Genomic DNA, 21404 nt, shown 5'->3' with positions numbered 1-21404 from the left:
TAAAAATCATGAAAGTTTAAGAGACCTTACAGGGTTTGCACCGTGAGGGTCATACTTTAATGTGCTTGGACCCAAAAAACACAATTTTTAGAGGTATTGGGACGCATGTTGAAAGCTGACTAGTGGTGACTTTGTAATACTTTAATTATTAAGTTCCAATGTTCCAATATGGCAGATTTCAAAATTTTAATAAAATTAAGCTATTTTATTTAATCTAGTGTCAAACTGTTTGCACTAATGAAATTGCACTAATGAATAACCCCTGAAATAGTAACTGAACCTCTTGAAAAAAGGTGGAACTTTGATAAGCTCCGTGCATCAAAAGAATATGCTTAATTCGCCTGTCAAAAGTGATTAACATTAAGAAATCTGCTAATTTTTAGAAGAAAGTTTTTTAGGTGTATGCCCGTAAAGGGAGGTTTCAACCTCGGAAAAGGAGGTTTTAAGTTCATGTGGGTTTCATTCTTTTTTCCAAGAAGGACTGTCTTTGGCACTTGTTTTTTGTTTTGTTCTTCTTTTTTTTTGAGGAGTTTTCGTATCAAACCTCGGTCGTATTATATCAAAACAGAGCTCGTTTATGTGGAAATTGAAATTTCTGATGTCCTTTTTAAATAACAAAAGAGTTAGGGCCAGAGCTAAGTGACACTTTTGTGCCATTGTTTGGGGCAAACAAGACTTTTGACCAAAAGAGGACTAAAGTTCGAGTGAAAATCGATATAGAATTGAAAAAAAAACATTCTACAGTCTCGTAGTTTGAGGGGATTATTCGTCTCTAAGGCGCATTCGTCAGTAGAGTAATACCTTCCATTTTGCTTGAAGCTATAGGGATCACCGTGCTATTTGCTTGCTGCACGTTCCTTGGCGCTTTTCCAAGGCAGATGTCAAATTTCTATGGAAGCTATAGGAAAACATTTCTATGGAAGTTCTACACCTTTTCAAAGAGAGTGAGTATCCCCTCACAATGTCGTATGGATTCTATGGAAGCTATAGGAAAACATTTCTATGGAAACTCTACACCTTTTCAAAGAGAGTGAATAGGACCTGTCAAAGATTTTGATAACATCTAGCTTAAAGGCATCTCATCGGGTTTGATTAAGAATGCATCATGTCTAGAATTGATTGGGCATATGGCTTTATATCATTTTGCGTAAATGCTAACTCTATTTGTGAAAAAAGGGTATAGCATTTGCGAATTGGACTGTATGACCGATCTTAATTGAATAATAGGGAAAAAACAGAGCTAGATAACATTTGCGAATTGGATTGTATGGAGGTTGTAAAAAAAGGGTTAAACTAATCACCAGTTAAGGTAAGCCCGAAGGGCTTGTTAACTCAGGCAATTTGTTATAAATTTGGAACAACATCACTAGTAGAAAATGGTTAACGATGATAAAATGGTCCTGTGACTTGACCTAGCTTTACTTCTTCGATATGATCTGTATAATACACAAGCGGCGTTTCAACAGTGTTGTCAATTTCAAATAGAGTTTAACGTTATAGTATACTAAAAAGTTGATACTAAGAGAGATGTAGATGGCAAGAAAATTTTAATAATGAAACTCAGAACAATCCATAGAAATCCTTACAAATCAAGTAGTGAGGTGTTTATGAGTACGAACCGTCAAGAATCATAAGCACCAATGACCCTAACCACCAGGGACCTCAACCCCCAAAGGTCCCCTATCCCCAAACTCCAAAGGACCCCTCCCCCCAACTTTTTGGCCCCCCCCATTTTTTTTTGGAAGTTTTTTTTTGGAAGTTTTTTTTTAACTTCGTTTTCATTATTTTTTTTAACATGATACATTTTTTCAACTTTTTTTTACCTCTCTTAGAATGACATGAAACATACTTAAAACATAAAAAATTCACATTTAATATTTTCCAACTTCAAAATGAGAAGGATATAGAAATGTTAGTCGTGACCTTTACTATTAGAAAAATAATGTTTGTAGTGAGCACTTTTTTTACATCTCTAAATCATCAGAAAAATAGAATGGCACTTTTGATTTAAATTTTAAAATAAGTTCTTGTGCATACCCATACTCCTATTGATGAGGACTGATGGTTCTCATTCAATATTGTTTCATAAAAAACAAACTATATTTTTTAACTAAATTTTTTTTTTGGACTTCGAAATTAGTCAACTTTTTTTATTTTTTTTCTTTAACATGGTATTTTTTTCAACTTTTTTTTACATCTCTAAATTATATCATAAAAATAGAATGACACTTTTGATTTAAATTTCAAAACATATTCTTGTGCATACCCATACTCCTATTGATGAGGACTGATGGTTCTCAATCAATATTTTTTCATGAAAAACAAACTATTTTTTTAACTAAATTTTTTGGACTTTGAAATTATTTAACTTTTTTTTACATCTCTAAATCATATCTGAAAAATAGAACAACACTGTTGATTTAAATTTTAAAACATATTCATGTGCATACCCATACTCCTATTGATGAGGACTGATGGTTCTCATTCAATATTTTTTCATGAAAAACAAACTATTTTTTTAACTAAATACTTTTTGGATTTAGAAATTCTTCAACTTTTTTTTATTTTTTAACATGGTATTTCTTCAACTTTTTTTTACATCTCTAAATCATATCAGAAAATAGAATGAGACTTTTTATTTAAATTTTAAAACATATTCTTGTGCATACCGATACTCCTATTGAAGAGGACTGATGGTTCTCATTCAATATTTTTTCATGAAAAACAAACAATTTTTTTTAACTAAATTTTTTGGACTGAGAAATTCTTCAACTTTTTTTTTTATTTTTTGACATGGTATTTTTTCAACTTTTTTTTACATCTCTAAATCATATTCAACTTACTCAACTTTTTCAACCTAATCATTATTCAACTTTTTTTTAACATGGTATTTTTTTCAACTTTTTTTTAACATGGTATTTTTTAACTTTTTTTTACATCTCTATTTCATATCAGAAAAATAGAATGACACTTTTGATTTAAAATTTAAAACATATTCTTGTGAATACCCATACTCCTATTGATGAGGACTGATGGTTCTCATTCAATATTTTTTCATGAAAAACAAACTATTTTTTTTAACTAAATTTTTTTTTGGACTTCGAAATTATTCAACTTTTTTTATTTATTTTTTTTTTAACATGGTATTTTTTTCAACATTTTTGTTACATCTCTAAATCATATCAGAAAAATAGAATGACACTTTTGATTTAAATTTTAAAACATATTCTTCTGCATACCCATACTCCTATTGATGGGGACTGATGGTTTTCATTCAATATTTTTTCATGAAAAACAAACTATTTTTTTTTACTAAATTTCTTATTTTGGCCTTCGAAATTATTCAACTTTTTTTTTAACATGGTATTTTTTCAACTTTTTGTACATCTCTAAATCATATCAGAAAAATAGAATGACACTTTTTATTTGAATTTTAAAACATATTCTTGTGCATACCCATACTCCTATTGATGGGGACTGATGGTTCTCATTCAATATTTTTTCATGAAAAACATATTATTTTTTCAACTAACTTTTTTTTTTACTTCGAAATTATTCAACTTTTTTCTTTCTTTTCAACTTTTTTTAAATCTCTAAATAATATCAGAAAAATAGAATGGCACTTTTGATTTAAATTTTAAAACATATTCTTTTGCATACCCATACTCTTATTGATGAGGACTGATGGTTCTCATTCAATATTTTTTCTTGGAAACAAACTATTTTTTTTAACTAAATTTTCTTTCGCTTGCCAGGGGATGTGGGTTTGGGTGAGGAATTCATACAAAGCCGATGAATTCCTCACCCAAGCCCACATCCCGGTGGAAGAAGCTGCGATCCTGGCAAGGGATAGGTCAACCTGCAGGCGCCTAGTCTCATCGTTCTCTACGCCGAACCCTCGGCAAGAGCCTTAAGTCAAGTAAGTAAGTCAAGTAAATTTTCTTTCGGACTTCGAAATTATTCAACTTTTTTTATTTTTTTTTATACTTTAACATGGTATTTTTTCAACTTTGTTTTTACATCTCTAAATCATATCAGAAAAAAGAATGAAACTTTTGATTTAAATTTTAAAGCATATTCTTGTGCATACCCATACCCCTATTGATGAGGACTGATGGCTCTCATTCAAAATTTTTTCATGAAAAACAAACTATTTTTTTAACTAAATTTTTTTGGACTACGAAATTATTCAACTTTTTTTTAACATGGTATTTTTTTCAAATTTTTTTTAACATGGTATTTTTTTCAACTTTTTTCTTACATCTCTAAATCATATCAGAAAAATAGAATGACACTTTTGATTTAAATTTTAAAACATATTCTTGTGCATACCCATACTCTTATTGATGAGGACTGATGGTTCTCATTCAATATTTTTTTATGAAAAACAAACTATTTTTTTTTAACTATTTTTATCGGACTTCGAAATTATTCAACTTTTTTTTACATCTCTAAATCATATCAGAAAAATAGAATGACACTTTTGATTTAATTTTTAAAAGATATTCTTGTGCAGACTCATACTCCTATTGATTAGGACTGATGGTTCTCATTCAATATTTTTTCATGAAAAACAAACTTTTTTTAACTAATTTTTTTTTGGACTTCGAAATTATTCAAATTTTTTTTTTTTTTAACATGATATTTTTTCAACTTTTTTTTACATCTAAATCATATCAGAAAAATAGAATGACACTTTTGATTCAATTTTTAAAACATATTCTTGTGCATACCCATACTCTAATTGATGAGGACTGATGGTTCTCATTCAGTATTTTTTCATGGAAAACAAATTTTTTTTTTAACTAAATTTTTTTCGGACTTCGAAATTATTCAACTTTTTTTTATTTTTTAACATGGTATTTTTTAAAACTTTTTTTACATCTCTAAATCATATCAGAAAAATAGAATGACACTTTTGATTTAAATTTTAAAACAAGTTCTTGTGCATACCCATACTCCTATTGATGAGGACTGATGGTTCTTATTCAATATATTTCATGAAAAACAAACTTTTGTTTTGGAATAAGCAAACATTGTCATTGGAATAAGCAAACAACCTCCCAGACACACAGGCAAAAAGAGTGAGAGAAATAAAAACATACAAATACGTAGATTCAGTCACGCAAACCGAGAAAGACATGCTTTGGAATAAGCAAGCACCCACCCAGACACACAGGCAAAAAGAGTGAGAGACAAAAACATACAAATACGTAGATTCTGTCACACAAACCGAGAAAGACATGCATTGGAATAAGCAAACACCCGCCCAGACACAGGCAAAAAGGGTGAGAGAGACAAAAACACATACAAATACGTAGATTCAGACAGACAAACCGAGAGACATGCATTGGAATAAGCAAACACCCGCCCAGAAACACAGGCAAAAAGAGTGAGAGAGACAAAAGCACATACAAATACGTAGATTCAGTCTGTCTCGATTTGAGAGTCTGAATCTACATATTTGTATCTGTTTTTGTCTCTCACTCTTTTTACCTGTGTGTCTGGGCGGGTGTTTGCTTATTCCAATGAGTGTCTTTCTCGGTTTGCGCGTCTGAATCTACGTATTTGTATGTGCTTTTGTCTCTCTCACTCTTTTTGCCCCTGTGTCTGGGCGGGTGTTTGCTTATTCCAATGCATGTCTTTCTCGGTTTGTGGGTCTGAATCTACGTGTTTGTATGTGTTTTTGTCTCTCTCACTCTTTTTGCCTGTGTGTCTGGGCGGGTGTTTGTTTATTCCAATGGATGTCTGTCTCAGTTTGTGTGTCTGAATCTACGTTTTTGTATGTGTTTTTGTCTCTCTCACTCTTTTTGCCTGTGTGTCTGGGCGGGTGCTGGCTTATTCCAATGCATGTCTTTGTCGGTTTGCGTGACTGAATCTACGTATTTGTATGTGTTTTTATCTCTCTCACTCAGTTTGCCTGTGTGTCTGGGCGGTTGTTTGCTTATTCCAATGCATGTCTTTCTCGGTTTGTGTGTCTTAATCTACGTATTTGTATGTGTTTTGTCTCTCTCACTCTTTTGCCTGTGTGTCTGGGCGGTTGTTTGCTTATTCCATTGCATGTCTTTCTCGGTTTGTGTGTCTTAATCTACGTATTTGTATGTGTTTTGTCTCTCTCACTCTTTTCCCTGTGTGTCTGGGCAGGTGTTTGCTTATTCTAATGCATGTCTTTCTCGGTTTGTGTGTCTGAATCTACGTATTTGTATGTGTTTTTGTCTCACTCTTTTTGCCTGTGTGTCTGGGCGGGTGTTTGCTTATTCCAATGCATGTCTTTCTCGATTTGTGTGTCTGAATCTACATATTTGTATGTGTTTTTGTCTCTCTCACTCTTTTTGCCTGTGTGTTTGGGCGGGTGTATGCTTATTCCAATGCATGTCTTTCTCGGCTTGTGTGTCTGAATCTACGTATTTGTATGTGTTTTTGTCTCTCATTCTTTTTGACTGTGTGTCTGGGTGGGTGTTTGCTTATTCCAATGCATGTTTTTATCGGTTTGTGTGTTTAAATCTACCTGTTTGTATGTGTTTTTGTCTCTCTCATTCTTTTTGTTTCTTTGTTTGAGCGGTTTATTGCTTTTTTCAATGCATGTCTTTTTCGGTATATGGGACTCAGTAGACGTATTTCTATATTCTTTGTTATCTCTCACGCTTTTTGCCTTTGTGCCTGGACGGGTGATTGATTATTACAATGCATGTCTTTTTCGGTTTGTGTGTCAGAATCTACGTATTTTTATGTGTTTTGTCTTTCTCACTCTTTTTGCCTGTGTGTCTGGATGGGTGTTTGCTTATTCCAATGCATGTCTTTCTCGGTATGTGTGTCTAAATCTACGTATTTGTATGTGTTTTTGTCTTCGTCACTCTTTCTGGCTGTGTCTGGGCGGGTGTTGGCTTATTCCAATGCATGTCTTTCTCGGTATGTGTGCCTGAATCTACGTATTTATATGCGCTCTCACTGTTTTTGTCTGTGTGTCTCGGCAGGTGTTTGCTTATTCCAATGCATGTCTTTCTCGGTATGTGTGTCTAAATCTACGTATTTGTATGTGTTTTTGTCTCTGTCACTCTTTCTGCCTCTGTGTCTGGGCGGGTGTTTGCTTATTCCAATTCATGTCTTTCTCGGTTTGTGTGTCTGAATCTACGTATTTGTTTGTGTTTTTTCTCTCTCACTCTTTATGCCTGTGCGTCTGGGCGGGTGTTTGCTTATTCCTATGCATGTCTTTCTCGGTTTTTTGTCTGAATCTACGTATTTGTATGTTCTTTTGTAGCTCACTCTTTTTGCCTGTGTGTCTGGACAGGTCTTTTCTTATTCCAAATGAATGTCTTTATCGGGGTATGTGTCTGAATCTAAGTAGTTGTATGTGTTTTCTATCTCTCTCACTCCTTTTTGCCTATGTGTCTGGGCGGGTGTTTGCTTATTGCAATGCATGTCTTTCTCGGTTTGTGTGTCTGAATCTACGTATTTGTATGTGTTTTTTTCTCTCCCTCTTTCTGCCTGTGTGCCTGGGCGGGTGTTTGCTTATTCCAATGCATGTCTTTCTCAGTAGGTGTGTCTGAATCTACGTATTTGCATGTGTTTTTGTCTCTCTGACTCTTTTTGCCTGTGTGTCTGGGCGGGTGTTTGCTTATTCCAATACATGTCTTTCTCGGTTAGTGTGTCTGAGTCTATGTATTTGTGTGTGTTTTTGTCTCTCTCTCTTTTTGCCTGTGTGTCTGGGTGGGTGTTTGTTTATTCCAATGCATGTCTGTCTCGATTTGTGTGTCTGAATCTACGTAGTTGTATGTGTTTTCGTCTCTCTAACTCTTTCTGCCTGTGTGTCTTGGCGGGTGTTTTCTTATTCCAAATGCATGTCTTTCCCGGTTTGTGTTTCTGAATATTAGTTTTTGTATGTGTTTTTGTGTTTTTCACTCTTTTTTGCCTGTGTGTCTGGGTGGGTGTTTGCTTATTCCAATGCATGTCTTTCTCGGTGTGTGTGTCTGAATCTACGTATTTTTATGTGTTTTGGTCTCTCACTCTTTTTGCCTGTGTGTCGGGGCGGGTGTTTGATTATTCCAATGCATGTATTTCTCGTTTTGTGTGTCTGAATGTACGTATTTGTATGTGTTTTAGTCTCTCTCACTCTTTTTTGCCCGTGTGTCCCGGCGGATGTTTGCTTATTCCAATTAAATGTGAATTTTTTATGTTTAAGAATGTTTCATGTCATTCAGAGATGTAAAAAAAAAGTTGAAAAAAATACCATGTTAAAAAAAAAATAAAAAAAGTAGAATAATTTCGAAGTCCAAAAAAATTTAGTTCCAAAAAAAGTTGTTTGTTTTTCATGAAAAAATATTGAATGAGAACCATCAGTCCTCATCAATAGGAGTATGGGTATGCACAAGAATATGTTTTAAAATTTAAATCAAAATTGTCATTCTATTTTTCTGATAGGATTTAGAGACGTAAAAAAAGTTGAAAAAAATACCATGTTAAAAAATAAAAAAAAAATAAAAAAAAGTTGAATAATTTAGAAGTCCAAAAAAAATTTAGTTAAAAAAATATTTTGTTTTTGATGAAAAAATATTGAATGAGAACCACCAGTCCTCATTAATAGGAGTATGGGTATGCACAAGAATATGTTTTAAAATTTAAATCAAAAGTGTCATTCTATTTTTCTGATATGATTTAGAGATGTGAAAAAAAGTTGAAAAAATACCATGTTAAAGAAAAAATTTGAAAAAAATACCATGTTAAAAAATAAAAAAAAAGTTGAATAATTTCCAAGTCCGAAAAAAAAATTAGTTAAAAAAAATAGTTTGTTTTCCATGAAAAAATATTGAATGAGAACCATCAGTCCTCATCAATAGGAGTATGGGTATGCACAAGAATATGTTTAAAAATTTAAATAAAAATTGTCATTCTATTTTTCTGATATGATTTAGAGATGTAAAAAAAAGTTGAAAAAAATACCATGATAAAAAAAAGTTGAATAATTTCTGAGTCCAAAAAAAATTTAGTTAAAAAAATAGTTAGTTTTTCATGAAGTAATATTGAATGAGAACCATCAGTCCTCATAAATAGGAGTATGGGTATGCACAAGAATATGTTTTAAAATTTAAATCAAAAGTGTCATTCTATTTTTCTGATATGATTCAAAGATGTAAAAAAAAAGTTGAATAATTTCAAAGTCCCAAAAGAAAATTTAGTTAAAAAAAATAGTTTGTTTTTCATGAAAAAATATTGAATGAGAACCATCAGTCCTCATCAATAGGAGTATGGGTATGCACAAGAATATTTTTTAAAATTTAAATCAAAAGTCATTATATTTTTCTGATATGATTTAGAGGTAAAAAAAAGTTGAAAAAATACCATGTTAAAAAATTAAACAAAATAAAAAAAGTTGAATAATTTCGAAGTCCGAAAAAAAATTTAGTTAAAAAAAATAGTTTGTTTTTGATGAAAAAATATTGAATGAGAACCACCATTCCTCATCAATAGGAGTATGGGTATGCACAAGAATATGTTTTAAAATTTAAATCAGAAAAAGAGATGTAAAAAAAAAGTTGAAATAAATACCATGATAAGAAACTATGTTGAATAATTTCTAAGCCAAAAAAAAATTTAGTGAAAAAAAAGTGTTTTTCATGAAATAATATTGAATGAGAACCATCAGTTCCCATAAATAGGAGTATGAGTATGCACAAGAACATGTTTTAGAATTCTCATCAAAAGTGTCATTCTATTTTTCTGATATGATTTAGAGATGTAAAAAAAAAGTTGAATAATTCCAAAGTCCAAAAAAATTTAGTTAAAAAAATAGTTTGTTTTCCATGAAAAAATATTGAATGAAAACTGTCAGTCATCATCAATAGGAGTATGAGTATGCACAAGAATATGTTTTAAAATTTAAATAAAAAGTGTCATTCTATTTTTCTGAAAAAAGTTCAAAAAAAAATTTAGTTCAACAAAAATCATTTTGTTTTTCACTAAAAAAAAATTGAATTAGAATCATCAGTCCTCATCAATAGGAGTATTTCGAAGTCCGATGAAAATAGTTAAAAAAAATAGTTTGTTTTTCATAAAAAAATATTGAATGAGAACCATCAGTCCTCATCAATAAGAGTATGGGTATGCACAAGAACGTTTTAAAATTTAAATAAAAAGTTTCATTCTATTTTTCTGATATGATTTAGAGACGTAAAAAAAGTTGAAAAAATACCATGTTAAAAAATAAAAAAAAAGTTGAATAATTTCTGAGTCCAAAAAAAATTTTGTTAAAAAAAATATTTTGTTTTTCATGAAAAAATATTGAATGAGAACCATTAATCCTCATCAATAGGAGTATGGGTATGCAAAAGAATATGTTATAAAATTTATATCAAAAGTGTCATTCTATTTTTTTATATGATTTAGAGATGTAAAAAAAGTTGAATAATTTCAAAGTCCAAATAAAATTTAGTTAAAAAAATAGTTTGTTTTTCATGAAAAAATATTGAATGAGAACCATCAGTCCTCATCAATAGGAGTATGGGTATGCACAAGAATATGTTTTAAAATTTAAATCAAAAGTGTCATTCTATTTTTCTGATATGATTTAGAGATGTAAAAAAAAGTTAAATAATTTCAAAGTCCAAAAAATTTAGTTAAAAAAATAGTTTGTTTTTCACGAAAAAATATTGAGTGAGAACCATCATTCCTCATCAATAGGAGTATGGGTATGCACAAAAATTTGTTTAAAAATTTAAATCAAAAGTGTCATTCTATCTTTCTGATATGATTGGGATGTAAAAAAAGTTGAAAAAAAATGTCAAAAAAATGCTCACTACAAACATTATTTTTCTAATAGTAAAGGTCACGACTAACATTTCTATATCATTCTGATGTTGAATTTGGAAAATATTAAATGTGAATTTCTTATGTTTTAAGTATGTTTTTTGTCATTCTAAGACATGTAAAAAAAAGTTGAAAAAATATATCTTGTTAAAAAAAATAATGAAAAAAAAGTTAAAAAAACGTCAAAAAAATCAAAAAAAATGGGGGGGGGGGAAGTTGGGGGGAGGGGTCCTTTGGATTTTGGGGATAGGGGACCTTTGGGGGTTGAGGTCCCTGGTGGTTAGGGTCATTGGTGCATATGATCCTTGACGGTTCGTACTCATAAATACCTCACTACTTGATTTGTAAGGATTTCTATGGATTGTTCTGAGTTTCATTATTAAAATTCTTTTCTTGCCATCTACATCTCTCTTAATATCAACTTTTTAGTATACTATAACGTTAGACTCTATTTTAAATTGACAACACTGTTCAAACGTCTATTGTGTATTATACAGAACATATCGAAGAAGTAAAGCCAGGTCAACTCACAGGACCATTTTATCATCGTTAACCATTTTCATAGATTGATGTTGTTCCAAATTTATAACAAATTGCCTGAGTTAACAAGCCCTTCGGGCTTACCTTAACTGTTAATTAGTTTAACCCTTTTTTTTACAACCTCCATACAATCCAATTCGCAAATGTTATCTAGCTCTGTTTTTCCCTATTATTCAATTAAGATCGGTCATACAGTCCAATTCGCAAATGCTCTACCTTTTTTCGCAAATAGAGTTAGCTTTTACGCAAAATGATATAAAGCCATATGCCCAATCAATTCTAGACATGATGCATTCTTAATCAAGCCTGATGAGATGCCTTTAAGCTAGATGTTATCAAAATCTTTGACAGGTTCTACTCACTCTCTTTGAAAAGGTGTAGAGTTTCCATAGAAATGTTCTCCTATAGCTTCCATAGAATCCATACGACATTGTGAGGGGATACTCACTCTCTTTGAAAAGGTGTAGGGCTTCCAGAGAAATGTCTTCCTATAGCTTTTATAGAAATTTGACATCTGCTTTGGAAAGGCGCCAAGGAACATGCTGCAAGCAAATAGCATGGTGATCCCTATAGCTTTAAGCAAAATGGAAGGTACTACTCTACTTTCGTCTCTAAACATATCTGCAGTCCTTAAAAAAATAAAGGGTTATTATAGGTAATTATTTTTAATTTCTTTTTTTTAAGTTGAATCATTTTGATTTTTGTTACTTTTTGTACAGTGCTAAATAATTGTACCCTAGCTATTAGTAGGGGGTTTGATGGCCTGAAGTCTCAAGTCAAGCTTAAGCCCAAATTGTCCAGATTTGATGAGATTCCCCTCCGATAAATATGCAGATGTATGGGGTATATGCAGATGTATGGGGTAATATGCAGGTGTATGGGGTAATCTAATCTCAAACCTCACATCATTTGGAGCTACATGTTTAGACTCCGTATGCAATATCAGCACCGCGTGGTGAGCTCCATTCTTATTGCGGAAATGCAAGTACTTTGAGTGCAGCATAAAATGTTTCAGATATTCTTACCCTTACAGAAAAGGATAGTAGGATGCAGTGGACGTTCCCTAAGAATAAGATAAGAATTTGATTTGTTTTAAGTCCCAGTTATAAAATTTTAAATTATTGACACGGCTATTTTTGCAATTGCAGATTTGTGTATCTATGGCTTTAACTGAATATGCTATAAACTTTAGTGTAAAAGGTAGGATGCTGAGGGGTGGGAAGCTCCCTCATATGTAGGACTAATTCTGTTTGTTTTAAGTTGTAATGTCACTCTTTACTTTTATTTGGGAAAAATAGTTCTATCATTTCAATGTTATAGATGACCTAAGGTAAGCTATATTATATCATCTTGCAAGAAACACTATAAGCATGCATAGGAATCGAAAGGATTTTAACGAAAATCTGATAAGTTTCAAAAGGTAAAATTGTACCAGCCATGTCGGCAGTTCTAATAAAATCGTAACAGCCACTCAATTTCGGGGGGAAGGGGGCATAATAGAAGCTCGTATACTTACATAAAATAATTATAAAAATAGAACCAACCTGGATACAAAGCAGGATAAGGCTAGTTTTGTTTATGTATTTACTGCTTTTCCCACTCAGTTTTTCGTCTTTATTTTTTGTTGCACCTCCCGCGGTCTTATATTTTTCTTAATTATTTTTCTATTTTGTAGAACCTTCCTGTTGTGCTGATGGTAGCTTAATGGAGATCTTTGATGCAATACAATTGTTTCTATTTTGTTCACTAGCTTAAAAGCTTCGCTATCTCTTTTTATTGTTCCTTTTTTTTCCTTTGCTCCTTTTATTTGTTCATTTTTGGTTAATCCTTTTCTGGGTTTTGTTCCTTAATTAATATTATGTCTAGCCCTTATGGCCTCAGATCTTATTTATGTTTCTGGTTTTCTCTAAAAATATACGTTTTTCAGATGATTACGAAAAAGATGGCCGACCTAAACCAACATTTAAAGATATTCTTCGCCTGTTAACAATTCCTGCTATTTGGATTCCTTTTATGACATTTATTGTGTCTACAATGTCCAATGGATTTCTATCTATTAACCTGGAACCCAAAGTTCTACGTACAGTGAGTATGCTTAACAAATCGTAACTTCCAATTCTATCTTAAGATATGTCTATATTGATTTATCTACAGAGTTGCCATTCGTAAGCCCTCATAGTTTGCCCCAAAAGCTCTAAGGAGCTTGCGCTTTTTTGGTCCGAAATGCATCCAGAGGCTCCAATTCACGAAACTTTAGGGGGTGGGCACCGATTTTTATTCAATTTTTCTTCAATGAAGATGACAAAAAAGTATTCTTCAAACCTCAGTGGGGGGTGTTTTTTCAAAATCTACCCCGCCCCCCCTATTGGTGTCCCTGTTTGCATCGCAGATAAGTCTAAAAATGGCAACTCATTGAGCAAACTTCTCGTGAGAATATATTTTCGCACAGAAGTTAAATAGCTTCCTTATTTTCTTATTAGCTTTATATTACTAGATACTAGATATATGAGATGACCAGGTGCCCTCTCAATCTCTTCCTTATGACGATAAAATTTGGATTTACATCTCAATTCTTCAAGAATGAATAATCGTATAATGAAAAGTGGAGATTTTATCATAATATTTCGAGAATAAATGGGTTAATTTTGTTGATTTGATTTATTGATTTTTTTTTTAACGGCTTTGACAACTATTTTGAACAAGTACTTTCAGCAGAAATGTTTTGAAGGGCAAATTGATAAAAATGAGAGAAACAAACACACGGTTAAAAATGAATTTCGTCAGTAGCCTTGACACAGGTAATTGTCTGCTTAGTTTTGATTTACTTGCCCGTTTTGAAGCCTTTTTTTTACATTTGATGACCTGTGCATAGACTATCTTTCAACATTTTTTTCATAATTGGCTCTAGTGAAAATGCTCCCAATTTGGCACTATTGTTCAGTGGAAGCCTTCTTTGCAGGGGTGCAAATATTCGCTTCATCCTCTAAATTTTGAAGAAAACCTCTTTTGATACGTTTTCATTGAAAAAAAAATCGAAAAAAATTAATGAAAAGTCATTACCCCTCCTCCCCCCCTCCGGTCTTACGGATGTATTATTTTTAACTTCTGTAGCCTACCTAGTGAGTTTGATCTCCTTTACCCTAGCCAGTTTGATTTCGGAGATTATTTATCTTTTCTTCTAACTTCTTCCTAACTTCGTTTCCGGACGTCTTGCCTTTCGTTAAGCCCTTGCTGGATTGCCAAAATGCGCGAATTTTGGCAGCCTATCATACAGTCTAGACAATAGGAATTAACCATATTGGTTATTGTTTGACACAATTACTCAAACCAGTAACCAAAACTCATTAGACTATTCCTCTTGAAAGCATATAGCCCAGTTTCCTCAGCTTTATAAAGTTCCCACATTTCAGATCCATGCTTGACAAATGTCATTACCATGGTATCTGGTCTGGTATCTTCATCTTAGCAGTAAGACTGGTCTTCCCGTTCATTCAAACTTTTTCAATTGTGACAATAACACCCTACCGCTTGGTTATTCTACTTTTTACATCTCCACGGCACCCACCATCCTTAATTATAATGCTACTAACGTAAGTGAAATTATTCACTTAATCGATTTTCTCTTTGCCTATTATCCCATCTTTATCCTTATTTAGTCCCACTCTAAGCTTTCATTAATTTCTTTACATTAATTTCAAATATATCCTCCAAAAATTCAATCATTTTGAGAGCCTTTTTGTTTAAGACACTCGTATCATCTGCATAACATATTTGTAGGAGCTTTATCTCCTTATTTGATTCCATTTTCTCCCATATCATCTGCCATGTTCCTTAATGTTTTGATCCGTGATCAGTTTTTCTTTTTGCATGATCACCGAACATCACGCCTTCATCCTCATTTATTCCTGATTTTAGCTAGATAATCACATCGTTAATTCCCAACCTATTATCACACCCTGAACCCTCAAAATTTAAGGAATTTGATTCATTTTGCTAACTTTATCCCTAGGACATTCAAATTGTCTGCATTCTCAAGTATAGGAGATTTTTACCGTCCCGTTAGGTTCCGTGTTTTCCTATAGCCTTTGATTTGTTCTTCAGGTCAAGATCCATCTGAATAATCCTCATAAACGGGGCTAAAACACAATCCTGTTTCACTCCTGATTCTATATTAAATCTCATTATGATCTCGTTTCTTATGCACCAATATTGCTCTCATTCATAGTACTCATAACTTTAACGTGCTTACCTTGTATACTGTGGATACACGTGTATGTACAAAGGCAGACGGATAATATTCTTATAGAATACTGCTACTACTACTACAACTAACAACTCACGGCAGCATCACGCCAACACAGATACGCACGCTCCTTCTCCATCCCTATCTTTTTAAAGCCTCCCTCTTTACACCCTCCTAGGAAGTTTCAATTTCACTTAAATTGCAGGACCTACTCCCATCAATTCGGGAAAGACTTGCTTTTAGTTTGGCCCTAAATGGTTGGCCGATCTTTGTCAATCTGTCATATTTCATCTGCAGAACGTGTCCTAGCCATCTCAACCTTTCTCTCATTACAGTCCTGGAAAGTGGGATTGAACCACATTTTTTGTACAGCTTACTGTTTGAAATACAGTCAGTCAGACGGGTATCCAAAACGATCTGAAGACAATTCCTCTGGGAAGAAATCTAATAAATCCTCCTCAGTCTTTCGGAGTCTCCACGTTTCAGAACCATACTTGACCACCGTCATCATTGTAGCTTCCAACATTCTAATATTGGTTCGCAGACTTACCTTCCTATTCTTTCAAATCTTTTTCAACTGTGAAAAAAACACACTGGGTCTTGACGGTTCCGCTTTTAGGATCTTCGCTGAGTCCAATATTTTTACTAATAATTCTACCTAGTTAAGTGAAGTTATCCACTTGATTGATATTCTTGTTACCCAACATAACCTCTTCACCTTCATTTATTCCCAGTCTAAGCAAATAAGTCTTTTTAAAACTAATTTTCAAGCCTTATCTTGCGGCCTGAGCTCTCGAAACCTCCAAAGCATCATTCATTTTGCTAACATTCTCATCTAGGACCCTCAAATAATCAGCATAACTTAAGTCTAGGAGGGTATTACTTTCCCATTTGGTTGCATGCTCTCCCATGGTCTTTCCTGTATTCCTTGGGCTAAAGTTCGTCAAACGATCCATATAAATGGGAATACAATGCTATCTTGCCTAATTCCTGATTCAATACGAAACCGGGTACAAACCTCATCTCCTACCTTCACTGCAGTAATGCTATTCTCGTACTTAGCACTAATAGCTTGAATGTATTTATCTGGTAAGGCATACAAAATAGGATCTTCGCTATATAAGCTGAATCAAACGCTTGCTCATAGTCTTTAAAGCTAAGGACTAAAAGAGTTTTTGACCCAGGCACTTCTCAATTAGTAATCTAGGACTAAACATTTGGTCGACGTATCTTCTCCTTCCTAAACCACAGAGATTTTCTCTTAAAACTTTATCTGCAGCATCTCCAAGCCTGAAAAGCGTAATCATACTAAATAATTTGCTTCCTACAGAAACAAGATTGACACATCTGTAATTAGCACACTCACTCTTATCATCTTTCTTACAGAGGAGTTTAATTAAACTTTTCCTAAAATTTCTAGGTACTTCCTCTTTTTCAAAAATCACATTCATAATCTTCAATAATTTATCTCTAAGTTCACAATCAACATTAAAAAAAAAACTTATTCACCATTCTCTCAGCGCCTTAGGCCCTTATCATTTTTTTAATCATTTTAGTGTTATCTCTAATCCTTTCTCGCAGAATAAATTATGCTTCACTTCAAAGTGCCACACTCTTTTGATTCTTTTCTATACCTTCTCCTGTAACTTTATCACCTTAAGCACATTCTCAAAATGTTCTGCTCATCTCTTTTTAACTCTTTCCCAATCAGTAATTGTGGCCCCGTTTCTATATTTAACTGGGACAAGTCCAGATTGACTAGTCCCTCTCAGTTTTTTAACATGACAATACAATATTTTACTATTTTGCCGTTTGGCTGCATCTTCTAAATCTTCATCAGTTTTATCCAAGGCCGTACCCAGAGGGGGGGGGGGTTAGGGGAGTTTGAACCCTCCCCCCCCCCGAAATGTTTGTCTGACTCGTAAAAAAGTGACAAAAATGGATATAGACAAATTTTGTATGAGGTATTTTTGTTTAGCCCCCCCGCCCGAAAAAACTTTGAGTAAAACCCCCTCCGAAAAAAAATCCTGGGTACGGCCTTGGTTTTATCCATGGCCTACTTTCCTTGCATTCCTATTATTTTCATATGAACTATCACTTAAATAATTCTTGAACAAGCCTCTCCTCTTCTCTACTAAACTTAAAGCATTTTCAATAACATTCCTAGGTCTGTTTCTAACTTTCCTCCCTAAGACATCATCTGCTACTTCACAAACCATTTTCCTAAAATTATTACATCCATCTACTTAGTAGCTTCCTTATTCATTACGGGCCCTACTCCCTGCCTATGCACCCCATCCTTTCTCCCTGAATAAATAAATTCTACATCATCTAGTTTCATGTTTTATACCCATGGATTACGGGTTTCAGAAGTTTCTAACAAGTCCAGTTCAAAACCTCTGAATTCGTCTGTCAAAATCACAGTTTATATAATATACCAGTAAGTTTACCGCAGATGATTTCTGGCTCTTCATTCTCGGTGCGAACAAAAAGCTCCTCCCACTTATTTCTGCACTTACTGTCCACTTATTGGTTGAGCCAGCCAAGTGGTTTTGTCAGTACTTGTTCCGTAGGTGATTATTCTTTGTCTACCCGTGAAAAGATCTAATGCTGCTTATATTTATATCTGCAAAAACGTTCCCTGGAGTACTCGCACCTCGGTCCGGGTTCTTATAAGGGATGAGATAGGGAAAGATCATACTGGATAATTATATAAACTGTGGTCAAAATGCAAACACGATAGTGTTTTTAAAATGGCGACATTCTAAGTTGCAATTTTCATGTTATTTAAATCATCGAAATTATTAGGGCCTCAGGAAAAGCAATGGGTTCTAACCCAGTGCAGAACACGGATCAAAACATCTCAAGTCTTCGCGAAGCAGAAGACTTTAGACTGAAGACCGGACCTAGTGAGCCTATTGGTAGATCTGCCCCTGATTGTTGGGAAAATTATTAGCTAACAATTTTGGTTAGGACGGCGGAGAAAAAGCCTTAAAAGAGACGATGGTCTTGTTACAAGATAGTGCTCATTTTATTTCAAGCTGATTATAGAACATAGAGGATTTCAAGCTATTTCTTCTTGATGAAACATTTGACAAGATTTTGATCGACTCCATTTTCTCAAAATACCTGATTTTTGCCCCTCTTCCTCCTAGATTTTTAAAATTTGCTTTTCTGCTATTTTCATTGGAAAAAGTCGAAGAAACAACCCCCCCACCCCAATTTTGAAAATACATCTACATTTTACATTCCAAACACTTGTCAATTACTAATTTAGCCTTAAAAATTTATTCTATTCGTTTACTATATTTCATATAAAAGGAGTTTAATTAAATTTTTCTTAAAATCGTTAGGTACTTCCCCTTTATAGCTGTATTAATCATTTTTGGTTTCTTTGTGAGGGCCGTATTTAGGAGTACCCAGTTTGCCCCCTTCCCTCCCATAATTTTTGTCTGAATCATGCAAAATAATAAAAGATGTCAAAAGGTTCTTTTTGCAACCCCCTCCCCCCCACCCAAAAAATAATCTAAGGTATGATCCTGATCTTTGTAACCCCCATATTGTTTTCGTCAATATTATTTTATCAGAAAGGCTTTTTTTCCTTTTTCTTTTCCGGATCCGACAATTACTGTCTTATATCGTTAACACAAAGGGTCGTAATGGCGTTTGCGAACAAGCAATTTGAATAGTGTTGATTCCCGGAGCTCAAGAATTAATTATAGGAAACCCTCTGTAGAGAATTTGCCTTGCAATTATAAGATAATAGAGGTTGGCCATTAGGAATGCTTTTTATTTTTTCTCTGCCATAATGGATGTCTTTAATATATCCTATTACCAGGGGGTATTGATATATAATTACACTGGTTCATTTATGATTTGGACGCTTTTGATTACGCTTATAAACGTTTTGATTGGATCAAGACAGTTTGCTTGTGCTTCTAACCTTTTCTGAACGACAAATTGGATTCTTTTACCCCCACCAAAAAGGTAAATCGTCACTAGTGTATTGATAAATAAGGAAATAAACAACTAAACAGAAATGAAGACAATGAAAAACTTTTTTAATTTAGCGGAATAGTTACCAACATTTTCAGAAATTTCTTTTAAGTAAAAATAGCCCATGCCATAAAAATTTCTGTCAGGATTTGTGCGTTTTATTTTTTAGCCGAAAATATTAATTTTGCTCCTTTTTTATTTTTATTTATTTGTTTTGTAATTACAATAAAAATGAATTTATCATAATCTATTTATAAAAACTTATTGATTTAAAATTTATTAAAAGTATTAAGAATGTATGTATCTGAAGTAAATTTATTTATTAATTTTATTTCATTTATTTTTTCAATTGCAAAAAGTGTATTGGTTGTGAGTTGTAGTCCTTTGAATTTCCAGCCATTTAAATTAATTAAATCAATTTCTACCTTTCTGTTCTAGTGTTGTTTTATTTCTGTTTTTCTTTATTTTCCCATAGTATCTTTCTCATTACGTGGTCTTAAAGGATTAGCCGCAGAGTGTCTACGACTCCTCGATTCTGGTGATACTCATATTCTTTAAATATTAATATTTAATCTCGCCTACACTATCTTTATCTTTCACTTAGGGCACCCCTTCTTGAGATTTTCCCCAAGATATAAAAATTTCAGTTTTGAGACTGAGATCTTGAGAAAGTAAATATATCAAACACTACCCTCAAAAGTGCATTAAGCATACATAATATTGTTATTTAGCATCTTTTTAAACCTCGGTTATTTGGTTTTTCTGGTTTTGTTTACAACCCCTCTACATCGGAAAGACAATAAGTAAAAATGAAGAAAGTGAGGAATAAAAACGAACTTTAAATGTATCAAAAAAAAATTTACAAAACGCCAAGCAAACAGTTTGGGGAAATGAGCTGTAAGTAAGCTTCATAGTAACCGAAGCTCTAAAAAGAGAATTTTGATAACAGTAGATCCATCAAAAGAATTGGCTTTTTATGCTTATTCCAAATATATAAAATTGATTAATTTCAATGAAAAGGGGGAAACAACCCTAAAGTTATCTTAATGAAATAACATGATCAGGTTTAGCGTATCAGAGTACTCTTTTGTAGAGCTTTCTAGCTCCTATCTAACAAAATGTTGAATTTTGTTTTTTTTACAAGCAGAAAGATCATGGATGCGTGTTTATTTCTTTTTTGTGTGTGTGTTTCATTTTTTTCTCGTGGTCATCTAGTATTTTGCAATTTTGTTTGACCTTAAACTTCTGCATATTTGTTTTTTCACGCACTTTTTTAAATGAGGGAAGGGTACAGAAAGGATAATTATATCACTGTCAGACCTCCAACTACTCTATTGGCCTGTCAAGATTTTTTCCGAGCTAACCTACATACTTTGCGCAGACTAGAATTTTGAAAAATGCTGACAGAGCAATGTCGGCTTCAAATTTGGCTAAAACAATGGTTATAAAATATAAATTGCTCGCTTTAATTTTAGTACTGAATATGGGGTTGAAAAAGTCTTCAGTATGTTTTTTCTTATGTGTTTGAGTGTTGATAGTGTTTTTTTCTAAATATCTTGGAGCATGGAGTTAGTCAAATAGGCTTGTTAAAAAAAAAAAAAAAACAGAATGAAATATATTATCGTAACTTTTTTTTAAATCATTGAAGCATTGCATGACCACAATTATGCTTTAAGTTAAAATAATTGACTTAAGCCAGGAGCCTGTATTAAAAAAAAATAATCAACTTCTCGAAAAAAAAAAAGTTGAAATATATATATATATATATACATATATCTTTTAAGGGTTTTTGGGAAATTAGGATTGAGGCTAGTCCCCTGGCCAC

General features: G+C 32.9%; 1 protein-coding gene across 1 annotated transcript in view; it reads left to right on the top strand.

Moving 5' to 3' along the window:
* The window catches only part of LOC148954256 (uncharacterized), a 112393-nt gene that overhangs the window by 69283 nt on the left and 21706 nt on the right, over positions 1–21404 (top strand). The window contains exon 6 of the mRNA XM_089086215.1: positions 13268–13425. Within this exon, the coding sequence (XP_088942341.1) occupies positions 13268–13425 (158 nt within the window). The remainder of the gene's footprint in view (positions 1–13267; positions 13426–21404) is intronic.

The sequence above is a fragment of the Artemia sp. Qi Xiang Cuo genome, chromosome 3 (genome assembly GCF_049724085.1).
Source record: "Artemia sp. Qi Xiang Cuo chromosome 3, ASM4972408v1, whole genome shotgun sequence".
Taxonomy (NCBI): Eukaryota; Metazoa; Arthropoda; class Branchiopoda; order Anostraca; family Artemiidae; genus Artemia; species Artemia sp. Qi Xiang Cuo.
Note: the sequence above shows the minus strand (reverse complement) of the source record. Positions and strands in the feature narration are given on the sequence as shown.